The sequence below is a fragment of the Danio aesculapii genome, chromosome 5 (assembly GCF_903798145.1).
Source record: "Danio aesculapii chromosome 5, fDanAes4.1, whole genome shotgun sequence".
NCBI lineage: Eukaryota > Metazoa > Chordata > Actinopteri > Cypriniformes > Danionidae > Danio > Danio aesculapii.
Window position 1 is genome coordinate 69,036,040 of NC_079439.1, and position 16,366 is coordinate 69,052,405.

The window sequence follows — 16,366 nt, forward strand, 5'->3', positions numbered from 1 at the left end:
CTTGTATATTATTCATTCATTTTCTTTTCAGCTAAGTTCCTTTATTAATCTGGGGTCGCCACAGCGGAATGAACCGCCAACTTATCCAGCATATGTTTTATACAGCGGATGCCCTTCCAGCTGCAACCCATCACTGGGAAACATCCATGCACACTCAATCACACACATACACAATGCAATTTAGCTTACTCAATTCACCTATACCACATGTCCTTGGACCTGTGGGGGAAACCGGAGCACCTGGAGGAAAACCATCCGAACATGGGGAGAACATACAAACTCCACACAGAAATGCCAACTGACCCAGCCGAGGCTCAAACCAGCGACCTTCTTGCTGTGAGGCGATCATGCTACCCACTGCGCCACGGGGATGCCACTTGTATATTATAATCATTTAAATTACTATTCTTATAATTTTATCTGAAAAGTATCTTAGTAACTCATTAATTAATTTAATTACATGACTAAATACTAAAAATTCACATAAACCTCAAAGCATAGACAATTAAAATTAAACTTAAATCTAGGGATGCACGATATATCGGCTGCCATCTCGATATTGCCCGATAAATGCTATTTTTAATGTTATCGTTATCAATCCGATATCAAAATTACGCTGATATCTTTAAGTCGATAGATTACGTATTGTACTGCCTGCCTCAAGCATGCCTAAATCAAACTTGTTCAGACTTGTCCGGTGCACCATGAGTCTCTTCCCAGAAAGTTTGAGTGGTCGTTAATAACTCATTAAGTAACAACATTCCTTGTCATTGTAGATATGTTTGATAGAGAGTCATATTTTGGTTTGCCTCAGGAAAAATATTACATGTGTATAAACGAGAGATAACTTTTTTGTGTAGGCATGAGAGAAACTTGCTGGAGTATGGTACTAAAAGTGTCAAATGACCCAGCGACTAACAATTGTACATTACTTTAATACGTTTTATTCGAAAATAGGCATGGGACGATAACCGTTTTCAAGGTATACTACGGTTTGGAAAAGTCAAGGTTTTAAAACCGTCAAATTTTTCTGCAATACCGTTCCTAAGGTATGTGTACGATTTTTTTATTGACGTTTTTTGTTTGTTTTGTTTAATAGGACAGCAGTATCAGCAGTATCTTCAGCAGAAAAGATATCTAAAGATGCCGTTTTAAATTGCAAAAAATTTTGCCTGACTTGTTTACTGCTCCAAAATATTTAAAATGTTTCTCAAAATAAAATATACAGTGTTCAAAAGGTAAAAAAGTAGTTTTTTTACCCAGACATTTAAAAGGAATATATTTTAGAGCAGTAATCATATACCATGAAACCGTGATAATTTTATCATACCGTCAGAATCTTATACCGGCCCATACCTATTCGAGAACATTTAAGCTGGTTTCAGTTTATAATCCTTTCATTTTACTTAAAATATAATTATTTAACTTGTTTGTTTTGTTATTTAACCTATTATTTTAATGCAACAGTCAAGTTGCATGTTAATTTGGTATAAAGAAAAGGAAATAATTTATTTTGGCATGCTGATTTTATGTGAAATCAGGAATATAGGTCTACGTATGATCACATAATTATGTATTTGTTTGTTTGTTTGTTTGTTTGTTTGTTTGTTTGTTTTTTCTAACAGAATTCACAAATGTTCAAATGAAGAGTGATATTTATTGTTTGGAGGCTGCAGTTAATTTTCACAATGGCTGTTCAGTTTCATGTATAAAGTATAAAATACAGGGAAAAAATTAGCAATATTTTAGGATTTTTACATTAATACGGCAATGTATCCTGGGAGATAAAACTATATGAAACACCGTAAAATTATCCATTGTTTTACCAAAAAACAATAAAAAATAATATTTTGCTATTAACTGTATTTTTTCACTATTAATTGTTTTATGTTGTATGCATAGTAGTGAGCCAAAAACATACATTGTTTCTGCTCAGGATTTTGTAAACCCTAACAAAGAAATACAAATAAAATAATAATAATTAAAAAAAAACTTTTATTTAAGATTTAAAAATGCAAATTAAACCAATTTAAATATTCAATAATATGTCATAATAATAACCCACTTAAAATACAACTTAAATAAATATTTTTAAAAACGAAGAAAATATATATTTTACACATATTTACATAAGCAAACAGGGAAAGGACATGCACAAAAATCTGTGAATTTTCATAGAAAATCTTAATAATAATTATCCTAAAAGGTTTTGCCAAATTTAAAATATCCCTTTAGCCATTGTTTTGTGGAGATCACAATTTAAAGATGTTACTTGGAAAGACATTTGTAAGATAGATGTTTACAAATAAAGTCAGAGAGGTATCATTTAAGATTGTTCATTGCATTTATATGGTCGTTTATAAGGTCATTGCCAAATTCTTTAAAGACGTTGATTTGAAGTGTGTTTGTTTGTAATTAGGGAACATTAAAGTAATGTACATTTGTTTTATGATTGTGTGTGCATTTTGTGGTGTTACTGTATGTATACTTTTATGTAAAACAAGACTAACCTGCAGCTAGATAACATTTTTAACAATAATATTTTACGCTGTAGATTTAAAAATTTGGTATTTTGGGAATTTTCTCATTATTTATCAAAATTTAAGTATAAATGGGCAGTAAAAACACATTTGTACCCATTTTAAGTCTGAATTGAGTCACGATCTTAATACATTAAAAGAGAATAAATATTAAAGAAAAAAAAAACCCTGTACTTTATTTCTTTAAATCTTTTTTTTCCCCCGCAGATTCCGTGTGGACCTGAGCCTTTTTAAAATGGCAAGACAAATTCGTTTGGGTGTGTTTTACCTCAGTCATGATGATATAAAAGTTAAATAAAATAATTTTCTCAATTGTGGTTGACACGGTGGCTCAGTGGTCAGCACTGTCGCCTCATTGCAAGAAAGTCGTTGGTTCAAGTCCTGGCTGGGTCAGTTAGCAATTTCTGTGTGGAGTTTGCATGTTCTCTCTGTGTTGGCATGGGTTTCCTCCGTGTGTTCCGGTTTCCGGTTCCCACAGTTCAGTTCAAACCTCAATAACACATGCGCAATAGGTGAATTGAATAAACTAAATTGGCCGTAGTGTGAATGTGAGAGAGTTTGGGTGTTTCCCAGCACTGGGTTGCAGCTGGAAAGGCATCCGCTGTGTAAAACCCATGTGTAAAACATAAGCTGGATAAGTTGATGGTTCATTCTGCAGTGGTGACCCCTAATTAATAAAGGGACTAAGCCGAAAAGGAAATGAATGAATGAACAAACGAACGAATGAATGAATGAATGAATGAATGAATGAATGAATGAATAAATGAATTTGACAGTATTGTCCTCCAGTCTTTCTCCTTCAGAGCGGCAGGTAGCGCTGTTTTCCAGCGAATTGTAAACCACACAATTGCAGAAGAAGAAATCCAGGGGTCTTATCAATATTTACAAAAACATCGCGAGGCACAGCTTGACGAACATTTGGGTAATTATTAAAACTATTTGCATTGTTTTGTTGTGCAAGAGTACTTCCGGAATGACTGTGTGTGGTCGGTTTATTCGCTATAAGCGTGCAGTGCTGAAATAACCAACAGTGCCAAAGTTAGCCAAACCATCTGGCCAAGTTAACGTTACCGGTAGTTATTAACCCGCGTGCGACACGTTTTACGATCTTCTTTGCATCTAAACAAGACTTTTTTACCACTTATGTTGTAAAGATGCTGTTTTAGTGTTGGTGAAGATGCTTTTGACAAGCACATTTAGCAGTGGGTTAAGTTAGCGGCGATGCTAACTGCAGCCGGGGGGAGGCTGCTTTCCGGTTTATTTCGATAGTTTATTAGCGTAAATCATTGTTGTTTAGGAAAAGTCATAAACAAACTTGTTGATTTGCTTGTTTATTGGTGTTTTAAATAATAAGAGGCAATCTGCGATGAGTAAAATTGATATTACATTACATTAAATGCTCTAAACACATACACAATCGTTTTGCTAGCTTAAATTATACTTAAATCAACTATTAATAGAGTATTTGTTTAAAGCACAAACACTAGATTCTTATAAAGATTCCTCAAAAAAAAAAAATAACATGTCCCACAAAATAGACTTCAACATTGGGTTTGGCCTAAAATCCTCCTGTTTCAACCTAATGATCAAAATATTCACATTTTTTATTTGTTTTTTTATTTTTATTATAATTAGCTGGATATTATAAAATGCTTGATGTGGAAAAAAGCTTAACATGGCTTAATGTTCCTAAACATCAACTAAAGAAACCCAAATTTTTGTTAAACTTTTCTCTAACCCAAACTACTGTAAAAACAAAGAGTCCAAATTCCACAGATAAAGTGAAAAACATTATGTTGCGTGTTTTCTCCACCATGTCCATCCCTTTATGACCACAATGTACCCATCTTCTAATGGCTACTTCAAGCAGGATAAAGCGCCATGTCATAAAGTGAGAATCACCTCAGACTGGTTTATTGAACATGGCAATGAGTTCACTGTACTAAAATGGCCTCCACAGTCACCAGAACTCAATCCAATTGAGCAACTTTGGGATGTGGTGGAACGGGAGATTCACATCATGGATGTGCAGCCGACAAATCTGCAGCAAATGCGTGATGCTATCATGTCAATATGGAGCAAAATCTCAAAAAAAATATATATATATTTCTAGTATCTTATTCAATCTATGCCATGAATGATTAAGGCAGTTATAAAGGCAAAATGGGGTTCAACCCGGTACTAGTAAGGTGTACCTAATAAAGTGGCCAGTGAGTGTATAAACTACTGACTGGCTTCTCCCTTGTACAATTTCATATGAGAAGAAACTCCTTTCCACAAATTAAAGTTAAAAAAACTATAATTTAATTTTTGGTATTTCATTTTTTAGTTTTTCAACTTCAACAGTGCAGTTTCACTTTCACTCAGCAACAGCCCGGGTTGCTAGGTATATTGTGTGTACAAAGCACTTGATTTGCAGCTCCAATCCAATTCAGCCTTAAATCCAGTGGTGGAAAGAGTACTGAAAAAATCATATTTACGTAAAGGTACCATTACTTGCCTAAAATGTAGAGCAAGTAGAGTAAAAGTATCTGTTGTAAATGTTACTCAAAGTATGAGTGCAAAGTAGAGCTTTCAAAAGTACTGAAGAGTAGTGAGTGTTACGCTGTAAAAAGCTGAGCCATTTATATGTAATTTGTGGATGTAAACGTAACATTCTGTAGTGCATTTAGTTATTGCCCAGCAGGCACACAACTCCATAAGATGTTAATATTAGGTTAGATTTAGGTTGTGATGTCAGGTGACCAAAATTCAATGTCTAGCTAGTGTCTAAAATTTTAGGTTGTGTTAGAAAGTGACCAAAATCCAACGTCAAACCAATATCTTAAACAACATCATATTGGTGTCAAGTATGGACATTTATTCGTCAGGTATAGAAACCAAAATCTAACATCTGATATACATCATAGTGGTAACGTTCACACAACGTCAAGCTGTAACATCATTAGACGTTGATTTTTGGTTTATTTTAGGTTGGACATTGGACATTAGTGTTCTGATGTCATTTTAGGTTGGATGTTGGGTTTCTAATGTCAACCCGATTTTCATTTCCAAACAAAATGCAATGTCCCCACAATGTTGGGGTACTACGTCAATCTGACGTTATGTTGACGTCTTGTTCCTGCTGGGTGTTTAAGGCCATTTCGGTCATCATACAGTAAACATCCGTCATCTTCTCATCAGCCATCTAAACAGTCTCCAGGTCAATGCATGTAAAGATTTTGGACATCTTCTTGGACACTTTTAATGATTCCAAACATTTTGCTGCAATTATTAATCCCCCATGTCTTGAGGTAGTTCATTATGATGTGATTTACCTTCTATGTGCAATTTGATTGGACAGGAATCACAAGACTACTCAGCCAATCCCCATAGACAGGAAAAAATAAAGTAGTGACTGCAGGTTGAAGGAAAGTAGTGTAGGTAGAGTAAAAGTACCAATTCTGCATTAAAATGTACTCAAGGGAAAGTACACATTTTTATACCTGGGAAAAACTACTTTGCGATTTAATCTTGTGATATCTCCTTACACGAGATCTCGTCTCACCCCTAATATATTGCATATACTATTATCTACTAGGGTTGTCGCGATACCATTAATTTACATTACGATACTATACCAGTTGACGTATCGTGATGCCAAGTAGTATTGTGGTATTGTAATTCATGACTCAAATACGTGAAATAAAGAAAATTGTCAAATACTATAATTTATATGTTATAATAGACCTACTTGAATTGAATTAATGATTCCCTTATTATTGAAAAAAGTATTTGCATATCACTTCACCTAAAATGCATTATTTCTTTTTGTTTATTTTGTAGATATCTGACCAACAAAAATACATTAAAATAAAGATACAAATTATACCAAATGAAATTCATTACAAAAATAGCAAATTAGGCTGTTTGAAGTGGCCAAGAACTGTTTCTTGTTGCTCTTTTGGGTTTTTTATCTATTGTTTTTTTTTGTTTAGTTTTTTTTATAGTCTTATCAGGTAAGAATCCAAAGTAATTCAAAATTTCACTTTGTGAGTTCACTTTTTAAGAGATTGTTGTGGTTGTTGTAGCAGCTAAATCATATTGACAGGAACAGAAATGAAAGGATTCAGATGTGCGGTCGAACTGAAGCGTCAGAAAACGTGCAATAGGCTACCTTAAAGGTGTAAATTCTACACAGTTTTTCAACCTCATGGCCTGTTTCTACTGAGTGGTACGGTTCGGTTTGGTACGCTTTTATGGCCGTTTCCACTGTCAAAAAGCGCACCGAACCGCATCGTACCACTTTTTTGGCATCCTTTCGAAAGGGTACCAAACACAAGAAAGGGTACCAAAAGGCGGAACTTGATGCGCATCTGAACGCTATTGGTTTACAGAGATACGTCATTCGTTTGCGCAACAAGCCAGAATGAAAACAAAAACCCGCCATGTTTAAAATACACAGCGAGAGATTACAGCGGAATAAAATATACATATAATAATGAGCCACGGTCGACCCGAGCTCAAACAAATCTTGTCATCGTCTTGATGAACAGCCACAAAGCCAAAAAGAAGAGCAGATTTACCCTGTGCCCCTTAGTTTTTTACGAGCCAGTCTGAAGCGTGAGCAGTTTCGCTTTCTTGCTAGCGCTCGCCGCGCGTCTATATCTGAAATAACAAACTTCTTGAGCTGATGATAATAACGTGCGCTTGATTATTGACGTGCTTTTGAAACCTGATCCTATTAGAAGCTGACAAACGCGAGAGTGACGTGCGAAAAACAAAGGAGAAGCCGGAAAAAAGGAGCACATTATTTTTCAGCAAACGTGAACAAACTGCCTTGTTTAACTATTATTATTATCACCTTTTGGACTGTTATGAACTCAGACTGATGGAATTACTGTCTAACAGAGGCTACATGTGCTGCTGAAGATTACAGACACAGATGAGAGGTATACACTGACTGTAGGCTTTATTTTGGGTTGTTTTTGAACCTAAATAAGGTCTAAATGTATGCTGTGTGTAGTTTTTCAGTAATTGGTAACATATCAGAGACTGTAAGGGTGTGTATGTGTTCAAATATGTTGCATTTATTTAGTTATTTAATATAATTACAGACGTTACAGTAGGCTATTTTACACTGTCATTGATCTGCAGTTATAATCAGCTCATGTTCATGGAAAAGTTAATAATAAACATTTCTACACAAGTATTTATGTGTATGAAGCCTCTGTTTTGTGAGAAGAGCTTCTCATATGATATGTAAGCGACCCGTACAGCTTTACTGTAGACATTTCCTCGAGCGAAAATGACGTCGAAACTTTCTGTCATACACCACGCTCACCAAAAGGGTACCCTTGGTAGTGGAAATCAAACCTGATGAAGGTGACCTGTACTGACCCAAACCGTACCGTACCAGTCAGTGGAAACGAGCCATTAAAGTGCTCCACAGATTATTCAATTAAAATGGTCTATTGCTGCACAAGCGTGTGAGCATTTTAGTGACTTTTCCACATCCAACATTATCTACTGTAGATAAACCAATAATGACAATACTACCGTTTAGAAACTACAGTGGCATTGACCAGTATTTTGGAGCCATAGTATAAAGATACTACCATAGTACCGGTAAACCGTGCAACTTTATTATCTACGATACTTTCAATCGCAGCCCTATAGGGGTGGCGATATGACCTAAAATTAATATCACGGTATTTTTCATCTTTTGAACGGTGACGGCATAATATCATGGTATTACTTTCAATAGCAAAATAATATACATCTCAAGGAAGAACGGACAAAAGAAAGTCTCACTTCTATCGCTCTTTAAAAGTTTTGGTTTGGGTCATTGTAAATGCTCAGTCTCGTTATGAGCTGATCTTCATTTCTCTGTGTTGGTGGAATAAAGCAGGCGAGTCAGCCGCACCAATTTATGAGCAGACAGAGCAGGATTCTCGCGATGACCACCGGCGCAATTCCGCTCTTTGTTATGAGCTGTAGTTTCAGTGTAAACTTAGTAAAGGTGAGTTTCTTTGGCGATGATGTGTACAGTGTTAGATTTTATATTTAGCGGACATTTGCGCTGAACACGCGGTGAATGCAACGCATCGAGATTCGGGCACCTTCTCCGAAAACACTCGATTGATCTCAGCTGGCGGATCAACATTTACCTCATGTCATGATCGCTGTCATCTGCACCATTATTATTATTATAACTTTAGGTGAGGTTTGCAAACCTGTGCACTTTTCACTCTTCAGCCGTTTGCATTTCCTGCAGTAACAAAAGCTCCCTGTTATCTGACAGCGGGAAGCGTTGAGTGACTGACAGCTAATATGAACCAGCAGCAGTGTAGAGCGATTCAGCAAGTTTTTAGAGAAAGTCAAATCAGATTGCACTACAACCATTATGTTCAGACACACAAATGCTCCCAAATATATTATGAGGGCGCATAGATTAAATTTCGGGCGCTCATGCGACCAAAATGGTTGCAATTTCGAGCCCTGTAGTATAAGTACATGTATTCAGACCCCAACTGAACATTTGAAGAAAATTGAATGCCTTATTATTTAGAATTAGCTATTATTGATGGAAATGCAGCCGTTCAAGGCGCATAATTGATTTATTACGGTATTGACGGTATTAGAAAATCCATGTCGTGGCGCAATGTCACACCGGTGATGACTATGACACCGGTGATGACTATGACACCGGTGTACCGCCCACCCCTACAGCCCTAGTTCATTACATCCATAATCAAACTCCACTAATCTGCCTTTTCTCCTCTAACTGTCTGAATTCACAGATGACTGCTTGACTGTCTGAAAAAGCTTGGCGATGGAGAAGTTTGATGACGATTCCAGCAAAAAAACAAGTGAAGCTGAGGCCGTTAATGTGCAGAGCCTTTACACAACCCTCGGCCTGTCATCAGAAGATGTGGATGCCCTTGCGAAGATTCCCGAAAGTGAAATCAGCGTTGAGACGCTTCCTTTTCTGATCATGCAGATCAAATCAAAGAAAGCCACCGACACGTCGTCCAGCGCAGACACCGACCACAAGGACAAGTCCAAAGTTTCAGAGGAAAAGCAGAAAACACCCGAGAGCTGCACCGATGATGCTAAACCCAAGAGCAAGAGTCCCTCAAAAGTCCCGCAAAAGCGCTCTGGCAGCCAGGAGCAAAAAAAGAAGGCAGAGAGTCATAAGAAGACTGAGAGGCACTCCGGAGGAAGAAGAGACTCGAAGTACAGCTCGTCCCGAGAAAAACAAAGTGGGGATCATGCGGCTGTGGAGACGGAGTGTGCTGACAATCCAACCGTTTTCCCACATGAATGCACTCGTTGCAAATGTGTGGTGAACTCCATAAAGGTATGTTGGAAGAATTTAACGTCCACATGAAATCAAAATTTACACTGTTTATTTTGCAAAAAAATCTTTTGGTAACACTTTATAATAACTACACACTATAAATCATTTACTAAGCATTAGCATCTAGTGAATTCATTATTTGTTAAGCATTAACTCTACATTAATATACGTTAGTAAGCAGTTTATAACTGCAGCTACAAATGTTGTGTTCTTGACTTATAAGCACCTATATAATGTGCTTAATAATTGCATTTTCATACTTAGTTAATGATTTATTTTTCTTTACTAAATGAAGTATTGCATTGCTTACAAACCAGTTGTATTTGAAAGTAGTTGAGGGTTTTTAGGATCATTCAGAATGAGTGAGTAAATGATTAAAAAACTATTGAAATCAACATTTATATATCTTATTATTCAGGCATATACTAATAGTTAACTAATATGTTAATAAATGCTTTATTAACTGAACTGATCTTGTTTTGTGACCTTATCTAAAGTGAGGACTATTTATGCTTTATAAATCCCTTATAAATGACAATTAAAGGCTCAGAATCAAATGATCAATAATCTTTGCAATCTCTTCTAAAAAATAAAATTACTGTAAAGTTTAAACATTTCTGAATAACAGGAGTGTCAAAATACGACATAAAACTGGATAAAACAACAACAACAATATAATAATTTAACAATGTAATAAGATGCAATGTTTAAACTGTACAGTAATTTTATTTTCTATAAGGTTGCAAAGGTTTATTTTTCATTTGAAGTACAGTTTTATTTATGTATCTTTAAATGAAAAGGAATGAATAATGTCAATTTTCCTGTTTAGAATTTAACTGAGCCTTTATTTGTCATTTATAAGGGATTTGTAACGCATTAATAGTCCTCACTTTAGATTAGGTCACAAAACTAGATAAAGTTGAGTTAATAAAGCACTTATTAACATACATAGTAACCCTTAATATATGCCTGAATAAATAAGACAAATAAACGTTGATTTCAATAGTTTATTAATCATTTAATAACTCATTCTGAATTATCCTAAAAACCCTCAACTACTCTTAAATACAACTGGTTTGTAAATAATGCAATACTTAATTTAGTAATGAATAATAAATCATTAGCAAAGTATGAAAGTATAAGTATTAAGCACATTATAAATATGTTTCTATGTCAAGAATACAGCATTTGTAGCTGCAGTTATAAACTGCTTACTAATGCTTATTAATGTAGAATTAATGCTTAACAGATAATGAATTAACTATTTGCTAATGCTTAATAAATGATTTATAGTGTGTAGTTATTATAAAGTGTTACCGATCTTTTTCCTTACATAGACTTTTTCTAGTCCAAATCTCTAAAAAATCCTAAATTATGAAGCGTTTTCTGGTGTTATCATTTGAAATGTTTGTTTGTAATCTGTTTTCTTGCCCTTCAGACATGGAAAGAGCATCTTTCAGGTTCTCGCCACAAATCACATGACTCACAGTCCTCTCAACGAGGTTCTCGCCCACATCCACCTCCCAAAAGACCCTACAACTCCGACCCTTTCGCAGGTAATGAATTTCCCTTCACGCATAAATTATTTAATGATTATTTTTAGTTAACTTATAGTTGTTTCATTTTATAAAGCTGATCATATCATAAATCAATAAAGGGACGTCATGTAATTTTCGCCACTAGAGGGCGTGTATTCACAACAAAAAAAGGTGATGTTTGATGCATTGAAATGTTTTTTTTTTTTACATTTCTGAAAACTGAACCGGTATGTAATGTAATGAACGGTATGTAATTTTCGCCACTAGAGGGTGTATATTCACAACAAACAAAGGTATAGTTTGACATACAGTGGTCCCTCATTATTCATGTTCTATGTTCTAAAAATAATCTGCAATAGTCGAAATCCGTGAAGTAGTCAGCTTTCATTCATTCATTCATTTTCTTTACGGCTTAGTCCCTTTATTAATTCGGGGTCGCCACAGCGGAATGAACCGCCAACTTATCCAGCATATGTTTTACGCAGCGGATGCCCTTCCAGCTGCAACCCACCTCTGGGAAACATCCATACACACTCGTACACTACGGACAATTTAGCCTACCCAATTCACCTGAACCGCATGTCTTTGGACTGTGGGGGAAACCGGAGCACCCGGAGGAAACCCACGCGAACGCAGGGAGAACATGCAAACTCCACACAGAAACGCCAACTGACCCAGCCTAGGCTCGAACCAGCAACCTTCTTGCTGTGAGGCGACAGCACTACCTATTGCGCCACTGCGTCGCCATAGTCAGCTTTATTTTTTACAATTATTATAGATGTTTTACGGTGTAAACCCCCTCACTGCACATTTTATACACTTTTCTCAGACAGGCATTAAAGAGCCCATATTATGGGTTTTTGTAAATGCCCTTCCATGTAGTGTGTAACACAGCTCTAAGTGAAGTGAAATATCCAGCTAAGGCTTAAATCTGTAAGTGTACAGTGTTTAAAACTATTGATTCATCTATAAAAGAGTCGACTCATAGTGCTTCAAACGAGTCGTCTTGATAACGAGTCATTAGGTGTTTCGTGATGACGCAGCTACGAAACACAAGTAGTTGCACTCGCAAACCCGGGAGATTTGAAACCTGCGGCCCCGCCCACTAACAGAAAAAAAGTCACACGCACACACACACACAGAGAGAGAGAGAGAGAGACCGGTGGAATGAAGTCACGCTGTGAAGATGGATTTTATTGACAGTCTAATCAAAGATGAAACCTCAGCAAAATAGCCTAGCCTTGAGCAGATCGAATGCTTCTGGAAATTACATGCTTAAAAAGAAGACTTCATCAGTTTGTTAAAGGAAGGATCAGTAAAGACTGTCAGAACCAGTCAGAACATGGATCAGTGCATCATGAATCAGTTTCTTCCCCCATTTCACCAGTGTAAGTACGTGCGATTAAAATTATTGCCTCGTTTACTCTATCTTGCACATTATGTATTTAGTTGTGTTTTGTTACTTGTAACCGCGTGTACTGTATCAGGTTAACTCTTTATATTCTCATATCGCGTGTAAAGCCACGTTGAAAACGCGACGCATGCCGCTTTGTTTACGGATCGTCAGCTGTTGCTACACGCATGCAACGGTCAAGTTTTAAAATAGTTCAGCTCAGTATTCGAGGTGAGGTGTATAAATTGCACCCAGCAAGCTGAACTGCCGCTCTAGGCGTGTGTGTCGTGTCCTCGGGGAGGATTGTAATGTGTGTCGTGTGTGTGTGTGTGTGGTGATATAACTGAGCGCCGCGGATATAACACCGTATGCACTGTGACTACTTTTATATTGCTGATTAGCAGCTGGCCATTTCACTCTGTCTCGCGCTGAAGCCTGTCAGTGTTGTCGACCAATCGCAGCAGGCTGTCATTGGTCCAATCAGCGCAGATTAGCTTCACGCTGAGGAGGGGTTTGGGAACAAATGAATCGCTGAACGATTCATATGGGAGTCGCTGGGATAATTAGGTAAAAATAAATGCAGATTATAAGACCATCAAAATGTTTTTTGACCTTGCATGCATATTAGACTGTTGTTGGAGACCCTTACAACCTAAATATGACCCTATTTCATGTATAATATGGGCTCTTTAACATTTTCACACGATTCTCTCTTTTTTAAACACTCTCAAAGTTCAAATTTCATTGAAAAGTAAGTCCAGTATTATAGAATGAAACCAAAGATTAAAGCCTGTTGTCAATCAAACATTCATCGCTGTCAGCAAAAGGTTCATAAAGCGTTTTTTTAGCTTTTGTGCGGATAATGTTGGCATCCAGCGTAATGTTCTTTATCCCGCAGTTACGGATCTAGACAGCTACAGCAGACTCCATCCTTAAGGGGGTTGCACATCATATGTACTGCGCACCGCAGACAGATGCCAACTTGCGCTGTATGTGTGCGCACCCTACTATAAATCAATGTTTACAATTCTAAAATGCATGGCGCTATGTGCGCCGCATCCTTTACGATGGTCTTGCTGCCGACAGTTACAATAGTTTTTGCATCCTTGAAGCAGTTCACACTGCTAGCGATTTGAAGATTTATGTTAATTTGGCAAGCTCAACACATTCTGTACTGTACAGGAGACACGGAGGAGATTGATTGACAGTGGTTTACAGCCAATCAAGACGCAGAACACAATGTGCAGTAAAAAAAAGCATGTGAAATTGCACTAAAAAAATATGCCGCGAAAGGTGAGCTGCGTTATACTGATGGACCACTGGATTTTTTTTTTACATTTCTGAAAATTTAACTTATGCAATGTAATGAGCGGTATGTAATTTTTACCACTAGAGGTTGTGTATTCACAACAAACAAAGGCGTAGTTTAATGTATTGTAGTATTGTAAATGTTTTTTTTTTTACAAACCGGTATGTATTTTTTTCCACTAGAGGGCGTGTATTTACAACAAACAAAGGCATAGTTTGATGTATTGTAAATGTTTTTTTTTTTTACATTTCTGAAAACTGAACCAGTATGTAATGTAATGAACCGTATGTAGTTTTCGCCACTAGAGGGCGTGTATTCACAACAAAGGTATAGTTTGATGTATTGTAAATGTTTATTTTTTTACATTTCTGAAAACTGAACCAGTATGTAATATAATGAACCGTATGTAGTTTTCGCCACTAGAGGGCGTGTATTCACAACAAACAAAGGTATAGTTTGATGTATTGTAAATGTTTTTTTTTACATTTCTGAAAACTGAACCAGTATGTAATGTAATGAACCGTATGTAGTTTTCGCCACTAGAGGGCGTGTATTGACAACAAACAAAGGTATAGTTTGATGTATTGTAAATGTTTATTTTTTACATTTCTGAAAACTGAACCAGTATGTAATGTAATGAACCGTATGTAGTTTTCGCCACTAGAGGGCGTGTATTCACAACAAACAAAGGCATAGTTTGATGTATTGTAAATGTTTTTTTTTACATTTCTGAAAACTGAACCAGTATGTAATGTAATGAACCGTATGTAGTTTTCGCCACTAGAGGGCATGCATTCACAACAAACAAAGGCATAGTTTGATGTATTGTAAATGTTTTTTTTTTTACATTTCTGAAAACTGAACCAGTATGTAATGTAATGAACCGTATGTAGTTTTCGCCACTAGAGGGCATGCATTCACAACAAACAAAGGCATAGTTTGATGTATTGTAAATGTTTTTTTTTTACATTTCTGAAAACTGAACCAGTATGTAATGTAATGAACCGTATGTAGTTTTCGCCACTAGAGGGCATGCATTCACAACAAACAAAGGTATAGTTTGATGTATTGTAAATGTTTATTTTTTACATTTCTGAAAACTGAACCAGTATGTAATGTAATGAACCGTATGTAGTTTTCGCCACTAGAGGGCGTGTATTCACAACAAACAAAGGCATAGTTTGATGTATTGTAAATGTTTTTTTTTACATTTCTGAAAACTAAACCAGTATGTAATGTAATGAACCGGTATGTTTTTTCCCACTAGAGGGCGTGTATTCACAACAAACAAAGGTGTAGTTTGATATACGTAAATTTTTGTTTTTACATTTCTGAAAACTGAACTAGTATGTAATGTAATGAACGGTATGTAATTTTCACCACTAGAGGGCATGTATTCACAACAAACAAAGGTGTAGTTTATGTATTGTTAATGGTTTTTTTTTATTCTGAAAACTGAAAAAATGTATTATTAAATTAATTCTTAAAAATTAAACAACAACAAAAAAGCAAACTCTTTTTCTTCCCCAGCTTCCTGTTTTAATAGGAAACACATCAGCTCGTGAAAATCATGTCTCCTTTAAAATCATTTGAATGTCACTCAAATAAGATCTGATTTTTATGAAAACACTGAACTATCGTTTTTATCTTTAAGGGGATTCCTTCATGTCAGCCGTGCCAGACCACCTGTTCCCTCCTAAGGTAATGAAATTGTGATTACAGATATTTTATACTCAACTCTATTATTCATGAAGTCAGAATGTCTGAATTTCTGCTTTTTTTTGATGTGGCTGTTTTATGCAGCCCAATACCAGAGTGGTGGTTGCCAAATTCCCTATGGGCGCTGTGACCGTGGAGGACCTTTTGGTGCTTGGCAAACCATTCGGCACTGTTGTGAAACACCTGGTGTTGCCAGCAAAGGTAAATAACTAACAACTAGAAAGACATTTGTAGATGTTTATGCTCAATGATGAACCGGTTATATTCATCACCACTTGCAAGCAAAATTGTTTTGGTTCCAATAGACCTGTTTAAAAGTTAATCCTGCAATAATACAGTCCTTTGATTTATTAACAGGACATTTAAATTTCTGTAATCTTTAGAAGGATATCAGAAGTAAAGAGGGTCATTTACTTTCAACAATCATCTATGACGGTGAAATTTAGTAGATGGGAACATGACGCTTATAAAATGAAAGTAATAAATTTAAAGGCTTCTGATTTCACAAAGAGTGACATCCGTCCA

The 16,366-nt window shown here is 36.1% G+C and overlaps 1 protein-coding gene across 1 annotated transcript in view; it reads left to right on the forward strand.

The window, feature by feature from the left end:
- Positions 1-3,353: 3,353 nt before the first annotated feature.
- The window catches only part of zgc:152816 (uncharacterized protein LOC777712 homolog), a 36,542-nt gene continuing 23,529 nt past the window's right edge, over positions 3,354-16,366 (forward strand). The window contains exons 1-5 of the mRNA XM_056458798.1: positions 3,354-3,462; positions 9,323-9,882; positions 11,321-11,438; positions 15,777-15,823; positions 15,926-16,042. Coding sequence (XP_056314773.1) covers positions 9,355-9,882; positions 11,321-11,438; positions 15,777-15,823; positions 15,926-16,042 — 810 coding nt within the window. The 5' untranslated portion in view covers positions 3,354-3,462; positions 9,323-9,354. The remainder of the gene's footprint in view (positions 3,463-9,322; positions 9,883-11,320; positions 11,439-15,776; positions 15,824-15,925; positions 16,043-16,366) is intronic.